Below are 24,934 nucleotides of genomic sequence, written 5' to 3' on the forward strand. Positions count from 1 at the left end.
GCAGCCTCTGCTTCACATCTTGATAGGAACCTCTTTGCCTTTGTACCTCCTGGGAAAAATCTGGGAAGTCACACCTTTCAGTTTTCCACCTCTATGTCTCCTTTGAGGCGCGCCTGGGCAAGGATGTGATCTCTGTCCCTGCGCTATCACCAGGTCTGACCGGTGCGATTCGGCCCTCCAGACGTTATCCGGTGTTCCACTGTGAACATTTAGGTTCCGCCGGAATCCAAGGCTGGTACCGCCAATTGCTTCCATTTTCCACCCGTCAGGGCTGTGATTAATTCACGCGCTGTTAATCAACAATTGACTGCAGCAGCGTCACCGGACGGGACGCCCTACATGCCCCCCTTTTCAATGTTCGCCTAAATTGGGCCAACTCGTGTTCCCACTCGCACCCCTTCCAGTCAGGGAATCTGGAAACGTAAGCCTATGTGGGAATTTTACCCTCGACCTATTAATCTGAACTACTGTAGCGGCGCCACCGGATGGGACGCTCAGCTTAGTATATTATCGAGGTAACAGAGGATTCATCCTTCCCTCTTGAACTGGCCACGTTAATTTTCCGCTGCCTTGGAACCGACTCGCAGAATTCTCCTTTATTCAGGACCTTCCTGGGAGTCTCCTTAGATTGGCTTTTGTATTAGGCAATACATTGGTTGTCCTGATGATGATCCTTTACTTCAGTAGGATCGAAACGCCGTTGACATTTGATGTAGTTTAAACGTTAGTTCTCCATTGTGTGACCGAATTTAGTTTTTACTACATGAGTTAAGCTAGATTGATTTTTCTTACTTGTACTAGCTGCTCGAAAATTGTAAAATTGCCTACCAAACCTCCTACCTTTGTAAATTATTTGTTTAGCCTTGTTGTCTGTTGTGGATACAGGACTGTGTCTCACTTTATATATGTCTCCTTGAAATGTTTTCTATCCTTGTCATTGATGAAATTCGGGGTCCGGCTGGACACCTTACCTATTATAGCGCAGATTGTGGCCTATAATTATTCCAAACCTTTTCATTCTTCCTTTTGTCAAGGACCCTTGTTGTTTGATATCACTAATACCCTTGGTCCTTGCTTACCGAGTGGGTTCCCTTGTTTTTCTAAATATTATCACCACTCGCTGCGGCACTCCTGGTATAGGTGGATTTGCAGGGGCTCGGTGCGCCCTCTCTAGGGCAAAGAAGTTCGAAAGGCCGCCTGGCGCTACCTCCTCCCGTAGCCATTTTTCCACTTAGTCTATCATGCTGTGGCCTTCTATTTTCTCCATCAGCCCTATGATTCTGAGGTTTCTTCTGTGCGACCTATTATCGGCGTCTTTGACTCGAAATTCCAATGTTCGCATCTTCGTCTTGAGGGCGGCTCCTCGCTGTTTCATTATTACTATGTGTGGCAGAGTCTCAGAGAGTTGGCCCTCATTTGTCGTAACGCACTCCACCACTTTTTGTGGTCTTCCCTGAGTAGGCCCAGATCTAGACCCAGCGAGTCGATTTTGGTCTCCAGGTGCTCACTGGAGGAGGTGATGGCCTGTAGAATGTCTTGCAGCGTGGGCTCTCCGGAGTGTTCCGCCTGCGATTGGGCCAACCCCCTCTCCTCCATCAATTTGTCTGTTGAGGCCTTCTCTCTGTTCGTCTTTTTGGGGATCTTCCCCATGATATCTTCTCGATCTGCGGCGCTTCTAGTACTGCTTGTGCTCATAGGGCAATCCTGATAGCACTCGTTGCACAAGGGGTCTTCCCTTCTGGCCCCTGCTCTTCGATCCGGTGCATACTCCCACGTGCACTTAGACTGGACAAGTCTACCTCTTCCTCGGTTTCCCGCAGTTTTTTGCCTGCCCCTCCGGTAAGTGGTACATTCTCAGTGTGGGCCTGAGGCCACCCACCTCAATATCTGCAGGGGACTCTGGATTACACTGTGTTCTGGCCCTGTATGCCATTATGCACTGGGCAGGTTAACGGGGGCTCTCAGACTGCAATCTTGCTGGGCCCACTCGTCTGTACTGCGCCTCTCTCCTGGCACAGTCAGCCCTCTTCTCTTCCCTTCAGGCTCGCCGCCCAGGCCGCAGCTCACCGCTTGCTTGGGGAGGCCCTGTTGAGCCTCCGGTCACACATTGCCAATCTCCTTCCCTGAGGTTCTGGGCATGCTGCTTAGGTCCCCACTGTGGCCTGCTCTCCCAGGGCCTCCGGGGCCTCTTAGTCATCAGAATGCGCAAGGCTCTCTACTGCCTGGTCTGGATTTCCCTCCTCTGCTGACCTCTCCTGGCTCTGTGCGGCTGCCCCCTCCTTCAGGTGCCCCCCCGAAAGCTCCAGGTCCGCGCTCACTTCATCTCTTTAAAGGGGGACGGCTTCTCTGCCTCCATCTTGGGTGCCAGCCACACCAGCTTCCCCTGCCGATCTCGCTAACGCCGCTGCAGCCCGCTCACCTCGTGGGGGCCAGCACAGCGTTCTCTGGTGGTTGTTGGGCCATCTTCTCTGTTCCGCTCGCTTTCGTCTGTGGCTACCTGGCTCATCACATGGGCCTGCTACGTGGGGTTCCTGGGAGGTCCGCGTCTGCTCCTCTGGTTCAGCCTCTGGGAGTCTCTTGGCTCAGTTCCGGGTCCTGTGGAGGGGAAGCGGGAGACACACCAGGTCTCGGTCTGCTGCAGTCAAGTCAGCACTGTCGGCTTGGTTTTCCTCCCGGCTCTGTCACCTCCCCATGGGCACCGCCATCTTGGCTCGCCTCCCGGCCGCGATTGGGTCTTGCAATTTCTTCATTTTTGGTCTTTGGGATGGGATTTCTCGGTCTCTGGCACACACCTCTCCCCCTTTGTGGCTGTGAGGGTGTGCTGCAGGGGCTTCTGTCCTGTTCAGGGCATCAGGATGGTGTTTGATGGTGGCTGGCTGACTGGAGCTTGCAAGCTGTGCTGCTCACTCCATCTAAGCCAAGCCACGCCCCCCCCCCAATTTAAACTCTTTACTCTAAATAATGCATTTTAGTAGAGCATACAAGGTCATTGCCTGGTTAGATTAAGTAATGTGGGATATACAGGCTTACTCAAAAACTCTTTGACAATTTAAAATGAATACAAAATCAGACAAGAAGCCTGACTCTCAACTAGAAACAAAGGAACCACATGAAACCCACCTCAAAATCGCTCCACTGGCAATTGATGTAGGTCAGGATGAGATGTAGAGTTGTTTGAACCTCATTGCAACTATTGCAGGATTCCCACTAGGCCCACATGTCACACTGTTTTAGGCAAGGGCCCAGGATTATGCAGAAGTAGGCCATTAACTATTTGAAACAAGGACCCAGAATTATGCAGAAGTGGTTCACACTATGTTGTAAATAAAAAGGTTACATTTGCAAAAGCAGAGACTGCGTTCCAACCAAAGGTGAAAGGGCAAAAGCTTGGTGTATGTCTACAATCTTGAGGATGCAGCCAAACTATCTACTCTTCAAAACTCTCTAATTACTGATCTGGTCAAACAGACATATGAGTGAGAAATGCAACAAATTGGAGTACTGGACGCCAATATTCCTTGCGTGGACAACTGACCCAAAGTGCACCCTTGCACTATCTACAATCTCCTTGTACCCCTGTCAATGACTGCTATTTAGCCTTATCATCAGAACAATGTACTGCTAAATTTACCCTAAGTGGCTGTTAACATCCTTATTATTTGTAAGTAACTTATCTCACATTTGCTATTTAGGATCCCAGCTAAATTCCCTTCAGATTTTGAGTCAATTACATAGAAACAAAAGATTGAAGTGGCAGAGTCTGGCTGCCAACAGTAATGGCCGCCTTAACCTCGTACCCTTACCCAGTCCCCTACATGCACCACTTTGTTCTTGACTGCTTTTCTCAGATCATACCCCTTTTTCATTATCACCATCTCTCTCCACCCCTTTGCATTTTCACCCTGATCATCCAACACCATCCATTTCTCTGAAACCCACATGGGAATAATCACTGTGTTGGCCACTCTACTCATGAACAAGTGAAAGGGGATACGCCTGTAGAGGAATGCAGGGTTAAGCGGTACTCACACACCTTTTTTCTTATTGCCTTTTCCCAATTCAACCCTTACACTACAGCTTGCTGCATTGTCTGTTTCAATTCCTTGATAAATCTCCCCACCACACCATTACTTTCTGGGTGATATAGTGCCGTCTTCTTATGTTTTAGCCCTCTTACTCTCAGAGACTGTTCTACTACACCAAAAGTGAATTGAACCCCATTGTCAGAGAGCAACGACGTAGGGAAACACTTTCTTCCAAACATGTTTTCCAAACAATTTCAATAACAATGTCAGACTCCACCGAACCCACAATCTTGACCTCAGGCCAGAGCGAAAACATGTCTACACACACTAACACATACAGATCATAAGACTTAATCTTCATGGGACCCATGATATCCACAGCAATGTCAGATGGACCACTTGCTCGCTCCCTCAACACCATGGGTTGCGTCCTGCACTTCAACACCTTATCATTACGTGAGCACTCAACACTGTTCTTTATAATCCTCTCGATGACTGCATCCATTGCAGGTCACCAATACCTTTCTCTGATCCTTTCTTTAGTCCTGGCGAAGCTCATATGACTAGCATGAGCTCCATCAAGCAACCTTTCCCGTACTTTAACTGGGGGAATCACTTTACTGCCTCTCATGAGCAAACCATCAACAACTGCAAACTCTTCTTTGACGTTCCAAAACCCCCACACCTCTTCATCACACTGCTTTTTATCACACCACCCAGCCAAATCAATTGTCATGACCTTTTGCAAAAATCTATTGACCTTTAAACCATCTCTCCAATCTTCCTCAGAAATAATAGCCTCAGAGATCAGACACACATTGACTTCTTCATCTAAGTGCTCACCACCAAACTAATCTCCATCGTCAGGACCTTCACTCTCCACATCAACCATTCTTGACTAGCAATCTGCCAAAATATTGTTAGTAACCATCAAATATGACACAACAAATTAAAATTCTTGCAAAGCTATGACACATTTCCATATCCTGTGAGAGACAAAGTTTATACCTTTTTTCTAGCAGACTGTCTGTTATGACTTTGAACTTACTTCCCCAGAGGAACCTTTTCAACTTGCTTATTGCCTAGAAGACAGCAAGAGCCTCCTTCTCCATTGCTAAATAATTGAGTCAATGCCCTGGAGATGAAAAAAAAACAGTCCTTTCTTTCCCACCCTTCCCCTGCATGAGGACCTCCCCCAAGTCCTTGGATCTTGCATCTGTCACTGTGCATGACTCATCTCCTGGATCAAAACTTCCTAGATTAGGGGCTGCATTCAGACACTGTTTTATGCTTTCAAATGTATCCTTACAATACTGACACCACATGAATTCCTTCTTCTAAAATTCCCTCATATAATTGCTTTTCTCCACAAAATTAAGCATAAACGCACTGTAGAATTCGGCCATTCCCACGAATTTCACAAGTTCTTCCTTATTCTGTGGTGCGTGAAGGCAACAAATGGTATTCACCAGGGCAGACGTTGGTTTGATTCCAGACATTGTAACAGCATGACCCAACTACTCAATCTCCTGGACATCAAACCTACACTTTTTTACTATCAATGTCTGGCCCACATCACACAGCTTTGCCAACACTCTCCCCAGTCTGCCATCATGTTCCTTACCATCAACACCAAATATCAGGACATCATCCTGATATATTTTGACTCCTTCAATTCCCTGAAGAATACACTCCATTGCTCTCTGAAATACAGAGGCAGCTGAAATGAAACTAAAGGGCATTCTCAGGAACTTAAAAGTACCAAAAGGCGTGACAAATGCAGTTAGTTCCTGAGACTGGGCATGCAACTTTATTTGATGGTAGACAGAGGTCATGTCTATAGATGAGAAATGCTTTGCCCCATGAAGGGATCTCAAATGTTTGCATATGTTTGGAAGTAGATAGTGGTCAACTAACAACGCTTTGTTAAGTTCCCTCAAGTCCACACAGAGCCTCGCGTCCCCATTATCTATGCGGGTTATGATCATCAGAAACAACCAATTAGTAGCCTCCACCTCCTGTATAATAGTACTATCAAGAGTTTTGTTCAATTCAGGCCTCATACTTTCTTTCACAAGTAGCGACATACTCCTGACTTTGGCTACTTTGGGTGGAACACACAATTTCACCTTTATGAGGTGGAAATAATCTTTTAGGCAGTCCAACCTTTTGATGAAAACTTCAGGAAACTCCTTTTTCTACATATCAACCCCCTTTGACACAGTGCTGACTGATGGCATTTCCTTAACACACACAGAAGGATTCTTGTTAGGGTGTAAGTACACATACAAGTCCCGTTGATAAACCCAACTAATAAGAGAATCTCCTTTCACAGAAATATACACTTTTTCTGGAATAATCCTTTCACAAAATTCAACTGTACCCCAGAAGTAACCCAACAAGTCAATGGCCTACCCACCATAACCTTTCGGCTTGATATCTGACTTCACTTTTCCAAGTAGGCGCTGCTCCTATAAGGTTTTAGGAATGAGTGTGATATTGGCCGAGAGTAAAATAGCATTTTCGCTGGTTCATCATTGACCAAGACCACTTCAAATGTGCCATCTCAAGAAGAATCCTTCACCTGAAGAATGTTAATCTCTTCCTCGTCCCCTTAACTAACCTCATCAAACTCAACTTCCCGCACCTTCTTTGAGTTATTTGGTGATTGCAGCACTTGGCAAAATTCCTTTGCATCAACCGCTTTTACATGTGACTTTCGAACCTGGACAGTCTTTGTAATTAGCAATAAGTCCGGTATTACCACACTAAAAGCACTTCCCTTGAAACAGTTTTGAAATAGGCTTGACACTCGTGGACATCTTACTCTTAGACACTTTCCTGGGCCAACTTTCACATTGCTTCCATTATCCTTCTCATTCCTGTCACCCACAGCTTCCTTGTGTATTGCATCAACACACACCTTAGAATGTTCTTGTGTCTTGGCAGTTATGAAAACCTCCTGAAGAGAGGGGTTGTCCTTCTGCCACATTTTCCCTGGCCTTGTCCAGCTCCCACCCAAGCATAAGTTGGTCTCCCAACTGTTCCTCAAAAGACTCCCCAAAATTGCATGTAGATGCCAGTTAGTGTAACTCTGTGATGTACTGTTCCACCATCTCCCCTTGATGTTGTATCCTCCTACTAAAGTGGTACCTATCAAGGACTGTATTCACCGTGGGAAGTTAATGCAAGTCAAATCTTTGGAGACAAATCTCATACTCACTCAAGTTTGCAGCATCTTGATCCAAAAGATCATGGAGATGCTTGAAAACATGCTGCCCTTTCGAACCAAGACAATGTAACAAGAGTGACATCTTCCACTCAGTACTGAGAGAAGTCCCGCATACACGAGCAGAGTGGCTGAAAACCTTCTTCCACTTAAGCCACGGAATGGACAGCTCTCCAGGAGATGATAGAAAAACTAGAGGCACAGGAACATTCTGCATGTTGCTGTCCTCACCCCAAAACAAAATAAAACTTACAGTGCTAACCAACACAGAAGAGGTAATTAGCAGTATATGGGTTTACAAGACAAAGTTTTTATACCGGAAAATAGAACACCACATTGAGTCAATTGTCATGCTTGCCACACTCACTTGCCACGAAGTAAAGAAAATATAAATAGCAAATAAATGGTGAGCGTATCAACGTGGATGTGCTCAGATCTGTGATCTCCCTCAATGACATCACTGAAACAGATAATGAAGGAGAGCGTATCAACGTATGAGTACAACTGGCAGACTACCAATTTACAGATTAGAAAGCGTGTTACCACCAGGACACTCAAAGTGCAGGAAATCTGAAAATCTGAAAAATGTAAGGAGTGTGCATCACCGCAGACACAAAACTCCGTGGGGCCTGGGAAATTCCCAAAGCGGCGAGCTCACTCACAGCACCAGGCGGGGCTTCAAAGACATCTGAGGCTTTCCTGCGGTCATGGAGTGCAGGTCACAGTAGCTCCAAAGTCTTCCAGGGACTTTCTTTAGGTGCCTGGTAACTTGCAACTCTGGCAGAGACACGCATGTTCCAGGCTTGACCATCATCTTGTTGCTTGCGAGTGAAGTGCGGGGTTTGAAGACTTGCCTGCATGCAATGAAAAAGCTGGGATTAGAGACTCTTAGTTGAGACACCAGATCCCATTCCCTTCATCAGTATGCATCTTGTGATATGAACTGATTAAATACAGATCAGTCAATTAGGAATTCTTATAAGACTGAATTATGCTAGCAAATGTCTAATGTATGCACATTTAATATCATCTCAATGTTGACTGCGAGGGAACTGAATGCATATTATAGAACAAGTCTGAGCACTATATTCTTATGCAAATGTGCATGTTCCCCAATCAAGCCAATGATTCTCTAGATTCCTTAACTATACATTACATTATTCAGCATGCTCATTATGTTCACTATTTTAACCAATTGTGTGTTTATGACATTGAGTAACCCACCGGAATGGACCAAGAATGTAGAGTAAGTATGAAAGATTACTTTTATTTTTGTGATTTAAACTGTACACATTTTGGTGGTTTCAAAAATACAAATGTCTGAATATTTATACAAAATATAATCATTCAAGTGTATCTATGTGAATGAATGAATGAAATATCATTTATAATGAGCAGCTATGCCCAGTGGGCGTCAAGGCGCCTAAGTCAAATAACAGGCTGTTAGCAGACAGAAACAGAGCCTACTGATATGCATTAATAAAAAGCCAAGTTTTCAGTGACTTCCTAAAGAGGTCGAGGGAGGGCAGTAGTTTGATTTCCAGGGGGAGTGAATTCCACATCTGAGGTGCCAGTATGGAAAAAGCTTTGCTCCCCCATCTAGCCTTCTTGGCTCTGGGAATTACCAGTTGATTAAGCTCACTGGAACGTAGGCATCTGCTCGGGACATATCTAATGAGTAGCGACCCAAGGGCATCAGCCGAGCCTGCCGTTAAAGCCTTATATGTTAGGCAGAGGAGTTTAAAAGTAATCCTTGAAGGAATGGGGAGCCAGTGGAGGTTCTTCCTCGCTAAGGTCATAGATGCCAACCAAGGCAGAGCGAGAGCAAACCGAGCTGCCGCGTTTTGTATAACCTGCAAACGCTGGAGCAGGCCCTTGTTGGCCCCGGCGTACAGTGAGTTGCAGTAATCTAGCCTTGAGCCAACAAGGGCGATCACCACCTGTTTCCGTGCCTGTGGGGACAAATAGTGAACGATCCTTTTCAGGGTCTTGATGACACCCCAACAGGTAGCCACCGTTCTGTTGACCTGAAGCTCCATGGAGAGCTTGGTGTCAAAGATGACGCCAAGGTTCCTGGCAGATTGTGTAGGTAGAGGGCAGCTACCTAGAGAAGGAGGCCACCAATCACCTGACCACATGCCCTGGTCTTTGCCAAAGACCAGGACCTCTGTCTTAGCATGTGATGCTTGTGTTTTATTTATCAACAGACTGATTTGTGATGTCTATAGATCTAATTCTATCTGATGTATCCTTTTAACATATGGATACAACTGCAGCAAAATCCAATGAATATGCTTTGATGAATATGTTCTTTACTCAAAAAGGTTATTGTTGCATGCATTTACATTTTTTATCTAAACCTACCACTACTCAAGGGTTTAAAACAAGTATTTACTTTTGTGATATAGCTAGTCATGTATGTATTTATGCATTTGATGCTTATAAAAGTGTTAATGGCCCCATTGCAAATTCTGGGGCACGTGTAATGAGGCCCTCATTAGAGAACTAGGTTGTAATCTACTTATTTGACAGGTAGGCAAAGAAACAACCTCACTAGGAATGAATGAATTTTATTTTTATTGCACAGTTACTTAACCTCTTGCGTGCTGATGACGAGCTCAGCTCGTCATGCAGCACAGGGGCGATGTGCTGATGACGAGCTGAGCTCATCATGACATCCGCGGCACGCGGGGATAATTACCCCGCTGTGCTGGGCGTTCCATTGAGCTAGTGTGGCCATGACGAGCAGCACAGCGCCACCGTGCTGCATGACGAGCCGTGCTCGTCACCAGCACCGCGGCGCCGCGCGCGGTCCCCCTGCCCCCAGCGTCGCGGGGGAATTAGCCCCACGGAGATGGGGTTAAAAAACCATTTGCACTTACATACATTTAAAAAAAATTAGGCTCACAATTGTTTAAAACATTCATACCAAATGAGTTCATGGACGGCATTATCTTAAACAAATAAAAGAAAATATGTTATATACATTAAAAAGGTAAGAGATTACCAGTTCAACCTTATTGCAAATTTGATATATCTATTAAGGTTGGCATTTAAAAAGGCATCATCACAAACATAGGGGCCGATTATGATAGCGGTTTTTCCGCATCCTCCGGGCCGGCGGAAGCCACCGCCGGCCCGGAGGATGCGGAAAAACCGCTGTGGAGCCTCAAAAGACCCACCGCCATATTAGGATGGCGGTGGGTCTGGGATTTCGTCCGCAGCTTTTCCGCCGCCGTCGCCTTCCGACCACGGCGGAAAAGCTCTAACATGGCTGGTGGTGTCTATCAGACACCGCCAGCCATATTAGGATGGTGTGAATGACATGCTTTTCCACGGCGGCTTTTCCGCCGTGGAAAAGCACACGGAGTTTCACTTCGGGGACCATTGCGGGCCCCCTGGATGAAGGGGGGGGTGGGGGTGCACATGGGGGGTACTGATGGTACCCCCATGCATTTGCGTGCACAAAGCAGCAGGCACCGCTCGGTGCATGCCGCTTTGTGCATGCAAATGCGATGCATGCATTTTTAACATTGCGGCGGGGGCAGCTTGAAGCTGCACCCGCCGCAATGTTAAAGATAGAGGATGTGACCGCCACCCTGGGGTCGATTAGGATCGCGGACGGACTTGAGTCCGTCCGCGATCCTAATCGACCCCTAATTGTTGGAGACTGATTGTTTAACAGACAAGATGGCCTTTTATAATGCCTACCCCTCTTCGTCAATAAGCCTAAGACGCAGCTTGGCCATGTATCTCCCAAATCTAGCCAAGTTTGTCGATAAGATGCAGGAATAAGAACCAAAACTGCTTCTTTCACTGTACAGACCCCGTTATGCAGCCATATTTGTATTAAAAGATTCTGACGGGGCTGTAGCATGCCAGGACAACAACAAATCAAGTGTAGCAGAGATTCAGCTTTAACCACGGCGTAAATTCCGCTGCGGTGCAGGCGAAATAAAGGGTGGGCGTCGTTCGGACGGCCCCGGGCCGTCCTCTGCACACTCCCACTGTGACGTCGGACGGCCCCCGAAACGGGTTAAAGTTGCAAATTCTACATCTGATTTTGAGTTCAAGGGACTTCCACCCTGGGTTTAATTCCTTAATTGGGATGGGTACTAATCTGGCCCATAAAATGTTTTTTAGTGCTTTCCTTCCCAGTGCTTGGCTAAGATAGGGCTGGGTTTTATGCCCTGCATATGATGTTATCATCCCAGGTTGACCTCCTCCTGTTATAGAGTCTGCTAGGTCATTTTTATGTGACATTTGCTGGCATTGTTTATTAATTGAGTTTTTAATGGCCAGATAGTTTATCGTTCCTTGATCCCAGTTTTGAATTGCTAAACCCAACTTTTCCACTGCTTCCTCCATATAACATTGCCAAGGGTTAGTTGACCCCCCTGTAGATCGGTTTCAGCATGCTCTTTAAGCTTCCGACTGGTGCTGTAAATACTTGATAGTAATATTTCGCATGCATTCCCAAACATTCTTTGTTTTGTTGCCTCAGTCCAAATTCCAAGAGAATTAGGCTAAGGCAAATGTATTTTGCCAATTTAAAAGTGCTTTTATAGTCCTGGCATTGTGCTTTGTCTAAGATTAATTCCATTTTACCCGGGAATGCCTGCTGTACATACCCTGCAGTTGCCATGATTTTGGCTTGTATTACTTTCTGATGTGAGCTGTCGTTGGACTTTGCATTAGCTCATGTAGTTTGCACAGGGCATATGTTGTTGACTGTGCTTTGGCCTTCATTTTATGTGGATGTAGCATTGCTTTATCTGTTTCACTTAGCCAGCACCCAAGGTAATTGTAGGATTTCGCAACCGAGATGATCTCTTTGCCCACATATCATTTCAATAATGCTTTTTTTCGAAAATGACCAAAAACTACTACTTTGGTCGTTTGAGCGTTTATTATTAGTTCATTTCTTTCGTTGTAATAGTTGAGGGCATCTAGGCCCCTTTGTAGCCCGATTTCCGTGTGGTCCATTACCACTAAATCATCTGCGTATTGTAATATTTGACGTTTTTTGGTTCCGATTTTGGGGGTTACAGGACTGGCATTATGAGGCTTCTTCCCCAGATCAGCGGTATATAAGTTAAACAATGTAGGGGCAAGTACACATTCCTGTTTTAATCCACGGTTTGTCAAGCACTTCTTCGTTGTGGTGTTGTCTACTAGCTTTACGTTGATCCAGGTGTTGCTCTACAATGAGATAATGGCGTTGAGAAGACCGGTTGCGCAGTTTAGCCCAGTGCTTGTATCGAGGCAAACCATCAATGGCAGCTGAGTAGTCTACAAAGCATGCAAAAACGGGTTTATTTTTTTTACCGTTTGCTTGCTGGCTTAGATACGACATGGCCACAATGTTGTCAATTGTGGAGCAGCCTTTACGAAATCCGGTTTGATAGGGGTAAGGATTTAGTTCTCTTTGATCCATCTATTTAATTCATTCAATTAGGTGCTTGTGTAGGCTTTTCCTTCATTGTCCGAGAGGGCAATTCATCTATAATTGTTTGGATCTGTATTATCTCCTCTCTTGAAAATTGGATGTAAAAATGACCCTCGCCATGAATCGGGCACCTTTGCTTGTAGTCGACATTCCATAAATTGATTGGATAGGATTTTTCCCCAATATGCCCGTCTTTTCTTATCTAATTTCTTATTTTTTCAACAGCTGTGCAATCTTGTTCTTTGCCCATAAATTCCATTGAGAGCTCCTTGTCTGTGTTTGAGCTCGCAGTGGGGCGAACCCCGGTGCTTCCAAGGTCAATACAGCCTTCCTTTTCAATATAGATTGTAGAAACGTGTCTCAGCCATGCATCTGCATGTACAGAGTTGTACCTATCTACTTTACCTTTCTCCAGGCTGGCTATAAATTGCCAAAGCTGATGTTGTTTGTGAGGTTTTGAGAGCTTGTGTATTGTTGTCCAGTCTTTCTCTATGTTATTTTGTTTAAGAGACCATAGCAGATGTCTGCGCTTTTTGGATAGATCTTTACACTTTTCCTTGTTTCTTGGGTTCCTGCAATCCTATGCGCTCCTTTAGAACTCTTAAGGTTACGTATTATTATACTTAATTTTGTGTTGTTATGTCTAAGTTGTGAGGTGTACGTCTTCTTTCCGTGTGGGGTGAATATGTTGTTGTTGATAAGTGTCGTTTTTAGAGCACAAATCCACCTCGTCCAGCTATCCACACTAGGTTGGTTTCCATGATGCTTACCTTTACACTCTTGTTTTTCTTTCCACGCATTAAATGAGGTGGCCTGGTGCTTGTTCCATTTTAACCTTCTAACTAATGTCTGCTCCTCAATCTCTGTTGAATGGGATACTATAGCCGCTTGTTCCCTCTGTGTGATACTAATATTTTAGTTCAACCTGCAGCAATGTATGGTCACTGGTTTCATGTGATTTTACTTAGAAAGTTAACAATTTTCTGAGTAAGAAGTTTGTATATAAAGATGTAGTCAATTGTGGAACAGTTCTTAAATGTGGTAATTCCCGAGTGTTTGGGATCCAAACTTTTCCAAGTTTCATTGGTGGACTTTAGATCATAATTTTGCAAGAAGGAATTAAAAGTTTTTTCAGAGCTAGTTGGACATGACCTGTCACTCATATTTGTTCCCAGATGGTGCAGATTTAAGTCTCCTACAATCACTTTAGATGGCAGCAAATGAGTGTGTAAGATTTCCTGTATTGAAGTTATAATGTTTTTTGTAGCTTCCAATTTTAACGGACCATGTGCATTTAAATATACCTTTATAACTAGGATTGAGGAACTATCATCTCTGTCCCCTTTTCCCTGCATTACGAGTGCTTGTAACATGTCTGACTCAGTTTTTACCCTTTTTACTGTCAACTGTTTTGGATATTTTACGTAAATTAGGATTCCGCCTGATGGTCTGCCATACAGATTATGTTTAATTGCTAGTTTATGAAAACCCTCTAATAATAACAATCAACCATTAGGCATCTGGGTGAATATAAACTAGTAAAATACAAGTGATGCCAAAGGTATTCAAATTTAAACGTAATTATTTGAGGAAACAGATACCATCAATTATCTATCTCCAACATACACATTTATACTGACTAAATCAACTGTCCTATTTTTATGTTCATCTTATGGCTAATTTTCTAAAGAAAAAACAAAACACATAAATGATATGTAGTCTTCATGTAATAATCTTTAAAGAATCGTTTTAAGATCTTCAGTATTTTGGTCATACACATCAAAGAATCACACAATATATATTCTTGTGTCGAGTAATTTTCAACAGGACATACAAGCAAAATAACAAATAAAGTTGAACAATCGTTGACCCTTAATCCATGGGTTATGTCTGAAGCCCAAAAATTTGCAAAATAAGGAAAATTGGTAATGTCTCTTGTAACCTTAATTCCTTTTTCGAACACCAACAATATATATAGGAGTCAGTGAAGCACAACTCAATGTTTTTGTGGCTCCTCAAGTCAATCCAACTCCTAGGGAATGTATCCCATATTGTTTCTAAATCAAACAAAGGGTGTCGAAATCAATGGTAAACTGTCGACGCGTTTCGGCCTGTCAAGCAGTTTCAGGCCTCATCAGGACAATGGGCAAACAAAACACGCAGTACTTTACCTGTGGAGTCTTCAGTTAGGTAGACCAAAGGGCAGGTATGCAGTTGCAAGAAGTGTGCTCAGATCCGGGGTCCAGTTCGTGGTGGCTCGTTGTTGCAGGGAAGAGTTGGCAATACTCTTACAATGAGAGCCTGACGTTATGCCCGATGACGAACATTCAAACACACCCATACGCTTTTCCAAATTATTTTCCAATGATGTAGCTGACTTGTTTTACTTCAGTAGTCTCCTTACGATATCCGATTCGCGCACTCGCTCGGGGCCAACCTCTGAGCGCTGCTTCTTGGACGGGCCGCATAGAACGGCGTGTCTCTCCTTAGCGCTGTTTCCTCAAATAATTACGTTTAAATTTGAATACCTTTGGCATCACTTGTATTTTGCTAGTTTATGAAAACCGGCATAGCCTTCAAAGTGTACATGGTCTGTGGCCCAGGTCTCTTATAGGCATATGATGTCTCCTTCCTGCAATATATTTGTTTCTGTTACATGTTTAAGAGCTTTGTGTATGCCTGCCACGTTCCAAGAACTGATTTTAAGATTGGAAAATGCCTTTAGGTTAAGGCAGGATGTACTAGACGTTTCAGGTACTACGGGGTTTGCGGTAGACAACACTTGTTGATTCCGTGAAATATCGACAATGACCACTTGATCATCAGGAATAAAGAGTGCTACGTTGTAACTCTCTGCTTATCCTACTGAATTGACCATTCCTTTGAGTTTTCTGTAGTCCATCTTCTTTTACTGTCCTACTTATATTCATGTCCTCATGTCTCCTTACTGATATGGTAATTTGCTTATAGTTTTGCTCTAGATGTATTTTTGATGTGCCTCTCAATATCCCTTGTGAGTGCTCTTTAAATTCCGTTGTATGGTTTGATGTGTTTGCCGGCTCCAGCAGAATTAATGGATACTTTTCTTGTTCTGGTGCGGTTACATCAATGCCACAGTTTTTAAAAATATCCTTTTCTCTAAGCACTGCTCCAGACGTGTGATGGTTTGTCCAGGTCACTATAGTATCTTCTTTAAAGATGTCTTCTGGTTCAAATTGAACACTAACTATATCTTTGCTTTTTATGTGAGACAATGAAGGTGTGTGTTGAAGGAGCCTTAATAAATTCCCCCTGTTTAGTGTGTCGTATTTCCCCTCTGAGTTGTATTGTGGTTAAAAAATTGTGTTTTACATGTGTTTCTAATGTGGGCTGAGATTGGTGTCGTGCCCGACACGGGTTGAGGGTGTGTTGTTCCTGTACGCTGTATCTCTCCAGGTAATTTGGCTGTATTAATGTACACAGGTTGTTGGTTTTTTGATTCACCTCCCATTGTCTCTTTAAACAATCCACACTCAATTTTGTCCTTAACAGTTTCATTTGTTGTTTGTACGGCTTTCTTTACTACTCCACCATTTTCAAAGGGCATTGACTCCCGAATCTCTGGTGGGTTTGATGTAGTGTTTTCTGTTTGAGAACCTTCACCCAAGAAGTTGTTTTGTTTTTGGGTCTTAATGAATATTGGATAAACAACCTCACCAACTCACTTTAAGGATGAAGACTATAGATATAATTCTTCCCAGAGAAGTGTCAGACAGTCCTGGAATAGTGGTAAGTACAAGGAGGGAAAACACAGTTATTGTATTTTTGCATTATGACTGTTTTCAGAAACAGTCAATCAAAATCAATAAATAGGTAAGCAAAGGAGCCTCATACTCAATGAATAAAAAGAGTAACTTGCAGACATAATTATAGAGGATTAGTGCTGTGTTTCATGTTTCAGGCTCCCACAGCCTATTCTCGGTAGTTATAATTGTATCTATGTATTCAATGTGTGGCTTTTATGCTTGCCCAAAAGGGAACTAAATTTAATTTCCAAGTACCAGTGAAACCCGTTATAACCATAGAATTGTTTTATTTGACCATTTGGGGTATTTTAAAGTGCACTCCAAGATTCAAAGGGAACTCTGCATATGAATAACTTTGCATACAATTTCACATATTTTTCAGTAACTGTCGACAAATACAGGTTCAATACTAAGCAATCATGCTGTGGCTACAAAAATGTTACATCACTTTTTAAATGTATTACTGTACTAATTATATAATAGATAAATTTGATAACAATTTAATCAACTAAATAGTACAGAACTTGATTACAATTACAGTACAATGCACATGTGATGATAAGAAAGAAATTGAATTTTGAAGAGTATAAAACAGATAAGGCTAATTGCAAGAGACTGGGAATTCAAAGAGGAAGAAATAAAAATCAAATAAGGAAGCTGTTTAAAACATCAAAGGCTCAACTTGAAGAATTTATGTATAATGTGAATGATTTGCTCAATTGAATTCAAGGTTATGAATAGTGAATATAGGGGATTTCCTCAAATGAAATAAGTGACTGTCCAAAAAGATACAAATGCACAATAAGACTAGTAAAAAAAGCGACAGATTTCAAATTGCACATGCGTTTGGTAGTTAAAACTCACCAACAGGATGTTATAACACATTTTCTAGTGTAATGCCCAATTAGGTACATTCACAGTCTTTACAATACACATCTATGAGATGCAAACACATTTTGGCATTTTTGATGATAACTGTTTGAAGATAGTGTCCATTATTTCCAGTTAAAGCGGCCAGCTTCCACTTCTTCTGATTCTCTGTTAGTGGCCATTATCATCTCACCTTAAACGTAAAGACAAATTGAAGAAAACTGATCAAAAAGAGAGCAATTTTAAGTCATAGTTGTAGCATCCCGTTATGGGCAAGTTTAAAGCATGTGAATGTTCATAATGCTCTGAAAAGAATGTCATTTTTTCTATTTCAGTTTCTTTTTAGTTAAATGTATCTTCTTGATTCTCATTACCCCATCTCAGGATGACGTTTGTTGGTTCCAGACCATACAAATTGTACCTGTTATATTGCTGTATTTATAGCTGTTTTGATTCCTCATGAGTGTCCTTTTACCCTCTGTGGAATTATAAATCTGCCACAGGAGATGCTGTTTTTCTCAGTCCCATACATAGTTTCTGACCTGGATAATAAATAATCAATAGAAATATGTTGAGCTTTCCTCTGATTTTCTTAGAGCAAATGTGTCCTGTATAACAAAAACAGAATAGAAAAAAATGCTTGTTTGAGAAAGGGCATCTACAGGGCTCATAATTAAATAATACCAGCAGGGCCAGATAATGCCACATTTTAAAATATGGCTCTGACAATACCTAATGAATGCAGTATTCTATATTATAATATTGACTCAGTCAATGAGGTCAGTACAGCATGTAGCATCAGTAATGCATAACATTCATTGGGTATCTCTTTCCCCAATTGTAAACATGCTAAGGCTCTAACTACTAATTATTTTATTTGCTTATTTTTCAGTGTTTTACCATGTAGTCTACAGAATCTATAACCCAAGCTTTGCCTCAGGATTCACTGATTGTATATTTCCTAAAGTGATGAAATCTGATAAAAGAATTGCCCTTGATGAGTTTGGTCGTACCTGCAAAACCAGACTGATCTGATTAACATTCTTTTAATCCATGATTTATTCAATGAGTGACCTATTCAGTAAACAATAATTCAGATCTCATACTTCATCAAATGTGATCACTTTAGGTATTCCCTTTCCCATAAGTGGGTTTAACAGTATTACCCTTCCATTTTATATACTTGGTTTACATGCTGTAGTCAACCCAGCCAAGATCACAACCTTTGGTTGGGTTTTGCCTCATCTATTATTCAAGCCTTGCCATTCTCTCTACTGTTGATCCACATTTGTGCCTAAAGGCTTTCCCTAATTGTACAATCTGTTCATTAGATACTACTGCAGCAATAATACCATGTTCTGTAATGACTCAGGATTATCATGCTCCTTGGTTTTTATACGCTGATGATAGCAAAATCTTTATGAAAGAAAGCAGGATTCCTTTAAATGTGTATTTATTAAATAGAAACAACTATACACAGGCAAAAAATTATAAGTACCCCTTCTTGAAATATCATCCTTTTAGTCACACAATTGTGTGGCTATGGCACCAGATTTAGCTACAGAGATGCATTCTATTTCTAAGAAACTATGCCCACCTTCCGACTCTCAAGCTAAAGCACTTACTGCTGAAAAACTGTGTGAAGAATTGCAAATCAAATCAATCTTTATTGTTAGATTAATTAAAATCGTTACAATGTGCAAGAATCCAGTTTAAAAAACACAACTATGTTGTCATGATACCTAGTCAATGGACAATAAATATGAAGTAAAAGTCAAGAGTATCACAGAACATGAATTAAAAATTGATTGTTAAAGTTGTTAGTGTGAGAGAAGCAATTTGCTATGTGTGATCAAACAGGTTGTGGTAGGAAAATATTGTTTGCCAGTATTGAAACTCATTTAAAAAAAAGTCTGTTTTCTTTAGGGGGAAGGCTGGGTATCCAGTAGCTGAAGGCATGAGCTGATTTGTGTCCAGAGGTGATCATATGCCAGCTGCCTTTTTCAGGGACATTTCTACAACATTAATGTACTGTACGGTTCAGGAGATTAATCTCTGATCTGAAGACTTAAAGCAGGCCAGAATGGCTTGCCTGCAGGCGTGCACCCCTTGTCGGTTCCATAGGGAGCGCAGCCACCTTCGCCATATGTCTAGTGTAGACTTGGTGTGGACCATATTTTTTGTAGTGAGGCCACAAAGCCAGAAGGTCATGTCCCCTTCTGTCCTCAGCCATGGAGTGTTGTAATATTGAGACTGTAATTATTGCCAGGTGGAAGGTCAAGTATTTCCTTTTTATCCTGGGATTTAAAACTTCACCCAGGTACTGCTGAGGCCTCTGGGTCTTTTAGCTATTCAGTTCAGTTATACGGCAGATACCTTCGGTGGACTCCATGCCGTGCATGAGATGCTAAGCTGACCTTTGGACTTTTCTAACATTTTGTCATGGGCCCGGCTTGTCGATCATCTTCTAAAGACTAGGTTCCTGCAGAATATCGGCAGACTGTTTATGCCCACCTCACCGCTTGGGACACTGGTTTCTTAATGTGTTCGACATTGACAGGCAGCTGCTTCGCTCCTATTGCCCCAATTCTCACATAGGCATTGTTTCAAATCTCCCTTCACTTTGCCTACCTATTTGTATTTACGTTATCGGAGCATCATCGTGCTACATCCCGCAGCACTAGATCATTTAATCTCTCAATCTGATACGTGTCACCGGCTACCACAACTAAAGGTCTTTTTTCTGCCATTACCACGTTCCTACCAATTACAGCCACTGGTCAGACCACCTCCGTTACCCATTAAGGTTGTTTTATTCAAATTTACATGGCTTCCTGATGACGTGAGGGTGTTTTTCTAGGGATGCACTGTCTTCTAGTGAGGCAGTTATTTTAGCCGAATTTGAAACTGTTCTTTTAAATTGATCGTGTCCCACTGCTGCAGTCAATAATTCTACCCACCTAGCAGGTCAATCATTTTGTTGAGGTAATTTGTCAGTAATCACCTCCCAAATGTGATGGTTGATGGAGATTTTGAGTTTGTGACAGATGGTGACAAAGGCTGAATGTCTGGCTTGGAACTGCTTTGTCAGCCCGAACTCCAGCCTGATCTGGGCTGGTGAGGTGTGTTGGGGTAGCTGAAAGATATGCTAATATATGTGGACTTCTGTGGTGTCCAAGACCAGTGTGTCTCTAACTCGAAGGACCTCCCTGCCTCTCGTGATTTCAAGTATGGGGCAGAACTAGAGCCCGTTCAAATCCTTAAATATGGCAGAGAGGCCTATGTATGCACAACACCCGAGCACACCGTATTGTTGTTACAAAGTCAAGTGATGTAAATGTTATTCTAGAACAATCAATGGAGTCTCATGTAGTTTGTATTGTCGCTCATCAATATGATAGTTGTGGCCCCAACAACATTAAGGCTTGTCCTCTTCTAAAGCCACCATTCATTGTAAATATTCAGATCCATCCAAGGTTACACTCGTCTTTGCATTCGGTACGATTAGCGTAGAGCCGATAGTGCTTCTTCTTCCCAAACAGGAAGAAGAAGCACTATCGGCTCTACGCTAATCGTACCGAATGCAAAGACGAGTGTAACCTTGGATGTATCAAGATTCGGGAGGATTACACGTCCAATAGGATGGATCTGAATATTTACAATGAATGGTGACTTTGGAAGAGGACAAGCCTTAATGTTGTTGGGGCCACAACTATCATATTGATGAGCGACAATACAAACTACATAGCCTCACAGCAAGTGTCATTTTTCGCTATTGTCTATTGGGGGATTATAGCCATCCATCCAAGAAGAGTGAATAAATAGCCTTGAAAAAGCCCTGCGGGCGAAACGCGCGTCGGCTGCTGTCTTTCCTCTTATGAACTGTGGATATTAAAACAAGATCTCAACCAAAGAAGATTTGTTTGGACACTCTTTTGAGATTTTTTTGAATTTAGAAACTCACTGGATGATGAGACTCCATTGATTGTTCTAGAATAACATTTACATCACTTGACTTTGTAACAACAATACGGTGTGCTCGGGTGTTGTGCATACATATGTTTGACCTGGGTTCATTGAATCCTAGGTTTGATTGACACTTTGGTGGGTAGGTGTCATACACCTTAGGAGCACCCCAGCCATAGTTGCTCTTTCCATTTACTTTTGTTCACATTACAATTGGCTTAACTCTGTGATGTGCGGTTTAAATTAGCAAACCCATTTGTTTCATGTGTCAATGGCAGAGAGGCCTGCTGGATTTTTGAATTCCTCCTTGGGTGACTTAAATGAACTGTTGTTGTTAAATAAGAGGCGAGGTACATGTAGCAGGATGTTCGTTCGATCCTGCTCCTGTCAAGGAACCAGCTGACACTCTCCTTTAATGACCTCGCGGCAAAGATCATAATGTACGTTTTTTTGCTGTTTATTTTAAGCATGTTCGCCAGGGAGTAGTCTTGAGTTGCTCCCAGATGGCGCCGCATTCCATCCCCAGTTCTGTTCAGTAGCAACAGGTCGTCTGCGTACAATAGGTTTCACAGCTATATGGACCCTAGTTTAGGGGCGGGCGAGTTGATGGAAGATATTGTGGAGGAGAGGTCTGTGAGAAATAAATTGAATAACATCCATGCCAACACACATCTTTGTTTGAGACCACATGTTGTTGGGATGGCCTTTGAAAGGTTGTCTCTACTCCCCAGTATGATTCTAACCCAGGTGTTAGAGTATAGATTTACAATTGCTTTTAGGAGATGTGATGGAATTAGCCAGTTCTATAGTTTTTCCTAGAGCTTATTAGGGTCCACTGTATCAAAAGCAGCTTGGTAATCAATATAGCAAAGGTAAAGTGGGAGCTTTGAGATTTTGGAGGAGTCGAAGATGAGTGACAGGGTCTTCATCTTTGTTATGGTGCCTGTTTGGTTAGAGGAGTGATAGATTTCAAGTTGGCCCAGTTACTTAGGTGTTCAAGTAGGACCCCAGCTTAGTATTTCACCTCAATGTCAATCAGGGCTATCAGCCTGCAGTTCCATGGCTCCAGTTTTGTCCCTCCTTTATAGATGGGTGAAACTATAGATCCTCACCAGGAGGCTGGGATCGATGCTCCAGCTAGTGTGTGGTTGAAAAGTGGCACAATTGCTTCTGCCCATTTTATCAGGTCTGTCTTGTAGATTGCCTGGAGGTATTCTGTTTGGGCCTGGGGCCCCGGTGTTTCGCCCCTTGGCTCTCTGCCGGAGAACGTCTTTGGCAGTGTTGATTGGGTTGCTGCACATGACCGGCTTCTGCCTTGGGCCCGCTGTGAGGTCCGGTCCCAGCTGGTCCGTCCCTGGGTTGAAGGCAATGGTGTCTGGACCAGCTTGTGGATTTAAGTGAGTTGGAAGAAGAACAGCCCAGGCATCTTTCCGAAATGGCCATGCCTAGCTTCTCATATGTAGGATTTTTCAAACCATTCTTAGCGTTCCAGAATTTGCTTGAGTTCTTGTGCTTGAGTTCCAAGATGAGCTTAGCCCAAAAGGTCTCTGTATTTTGCCTCTTGATGGCCCAAATTGCTTGCTTGAAATCCGGTTAGGCTGCCCTCAGGTTAGCAACATTTTAAAAGAAAGCTTGGATGTTGTCCTTCAAGTTTGACAATGTATTCTATTAACTTTTTTGATAACTCCTCACGCACTTTTTGCACTTGTGACACATAGATGTTTATTAGCGTGATTCCCTGTTTCTTACCCCTGGTTGCAAGTGTTAGATGTAATATCTGGAATTTGTTGTGTTCTGTTGTTATAATCTGGCACCCTCCTTTGAGAGCTGTTGACCAGTAAATTTCTAAACCACCTTTGCATCTTCCAAATTTTGCGTCCTTGGTGGCTGGAATCAGAGCATGAGAGAAACCTGGCATTGCTATTTGGTCCGATACCCAAGTTTCTTGTAGTGCTATGACTCAAAATGTGTGTAGGCCTCTCAGTGTTTCTGGGTTGTTGAGCTTATCCTTCAGGCCATGGATATTCCACCCGCAGAGTCTTATGTTAGGTGTCATCTCGTTTAGTCCAGCCTCTGTAACTCAGTTAAATTAGTTGATGACTGTTGGTTGGTTGATCCAGCAACCTACAACCATTCACTACTCGTAGGCTCCCCTCCCAGTTGGACCATTGGGCAGTTGTTTGTGTTGCGGCCTATGTCTTGAGTTGATTTCATTGGCGAGGCACCTTTCGCATTTCTGAGGACTGAGTAGGGCAGGTGGGGGTGACTATTTTTCTGCCAGAGTGTTCTCTTCCTTCATCAAGGGGTGCGGGTACCCTGGCTCAGTATGGATTTCCACAATGATCCTCCAGTCAATTAATTGTTTGCTTTCGATGAACATATTGTGGGCTGTTTCATTGGATCTCCAAGTGACCTTGGTTGAGTCACTGTACTACCCAGGCACAGGATTGATGAACTGGACTGATTCAATGTTGGCTAGTGGGACCCCAGCTAGAGTAGAGATATGCCTCAGAAGTCTAAGTATGTCCCCTCGGTTTAGGATATCTTCGTTTTGTCGAGAGCGATATTGAGGGTGAAACAGAGTTATGCTTGGTGGTCCTTTTGGGCACTTTTCTGAGGCTTTCCTCCCCACTAGCATTGTGTTGAATGAGGCTCCATGGGTTTGACAGGCATTGAAAAGAGGTGGGCATTTAGTGTTGCTTCCCATGCCAGGAGTTCTTCTCCCAGTTCTTTTGTACTCTTGCGTGGTGTATGGGTTGTATGTTGCCTCATGTTACTTGGGCATGTGTAGGGAGTCTGTCCCTGCCCTGCTGTTTTGAGCAATCCTTTTTAGAGAGGTGATACTTTTAGGCTTGGCGGGTCTGGAGGTTGGTGAGGGGCAGATCTTTATTTCATGGATGTGGGTCGCCTATATGCGGAGGTGACGACTCCTAGGCCCTGAGTGCCTCCTAGGCCCTGGGTGCGGGTGGCCATTGAAATACCCTTGTGCCTGTTTTGGTAAAAAACTGCTGTTGACATTTTTGGGGTGCCTTCCATGGGAGGCTTGTTGCGTTTGTCTTTGGTGAATGGTCTGAGGGTGTTGCGGTAGCCACTGTGTTGGCCATTTGGGCTCTGTGCTTGGGCTCAACTCTGTGCTTGGGCTCAACTTGAAGTTGGTGGTAATTTGCGATTCCTTAAGGCAGTATCGCAATTTGCGATGCCTACTAGCATAGCATTTAGAGAATTGCAAATTGCCATTCTCTAGATTCTTGCGCAAAATAAGGAATCAAAATGTTTGCGATTCCTTATTTTGCGAATAGGTTTAAACTTACCTACATAGCACTAAGCGAATTTCAGCGTTTGCGAATGCAATTTAGCTTGATACATATGACCCTTTGTCTCTAGGTTGTCGGTTGTGACCTGTGCTACGGGCGCCATGGTCGATGGCGACGGATCTCTGCTAAACTCCCCTGATCTTGGTCCAGGTTTGGGCTTGGGTGACATAATTCTGTAGCCTTGTAGTTTTTGGAAAATGTTTTTTCAGTGATTTCTGATTTTGGCTTCTTTTTGATTTTGTTTTGCTTCCTGTTGTAACAATGAGTTGATGATCTGTGTTGTTGGATAATTGATT

The 24,934-nt window shown here is 43.1% G+C and overlaps 1 protein-coding gene across 2 annotated transcripts in view; it reads left to right on the forward strand.

Moving 5' to 3' along the window:
• The window catches only part of LOC144823278 (sodium channel protein type 2 subunit alpha-like), an 859,818-nt gene that overhangs the window by 235,865 nt on the left and 599,019 nt on the right, over window positions 1-24,934 (forward strand). For both annotated transcript variants that reach the window (XM_078681635.1, XM_078681634.1), the window contains exon 4: window positions 8,410-8,500. In XM_078681635.1, the coding sequence (XP_078537761.1) occupies window positions 8,410-8,500 (91 nt within the window). The remainder of the gene's footprint in view (window positions 1-8,409; window positions 8,501-24,934) is intronic.

This window comes from Lissotriton helveticus, chromosome 3_1, assembly GCF_964261635.1.
Source record: "Lissotriton helveticus chromosome 3_1, aLisHel1.1, whole genome shotgun sequence".
Taxonomy (NCBI): domain Eukaryota; kingdom Metazoa; phylum Chordata; class Amphibia; order Caudata; family Salamandridae; genus Lissotriton; species Lissotriton helveticus.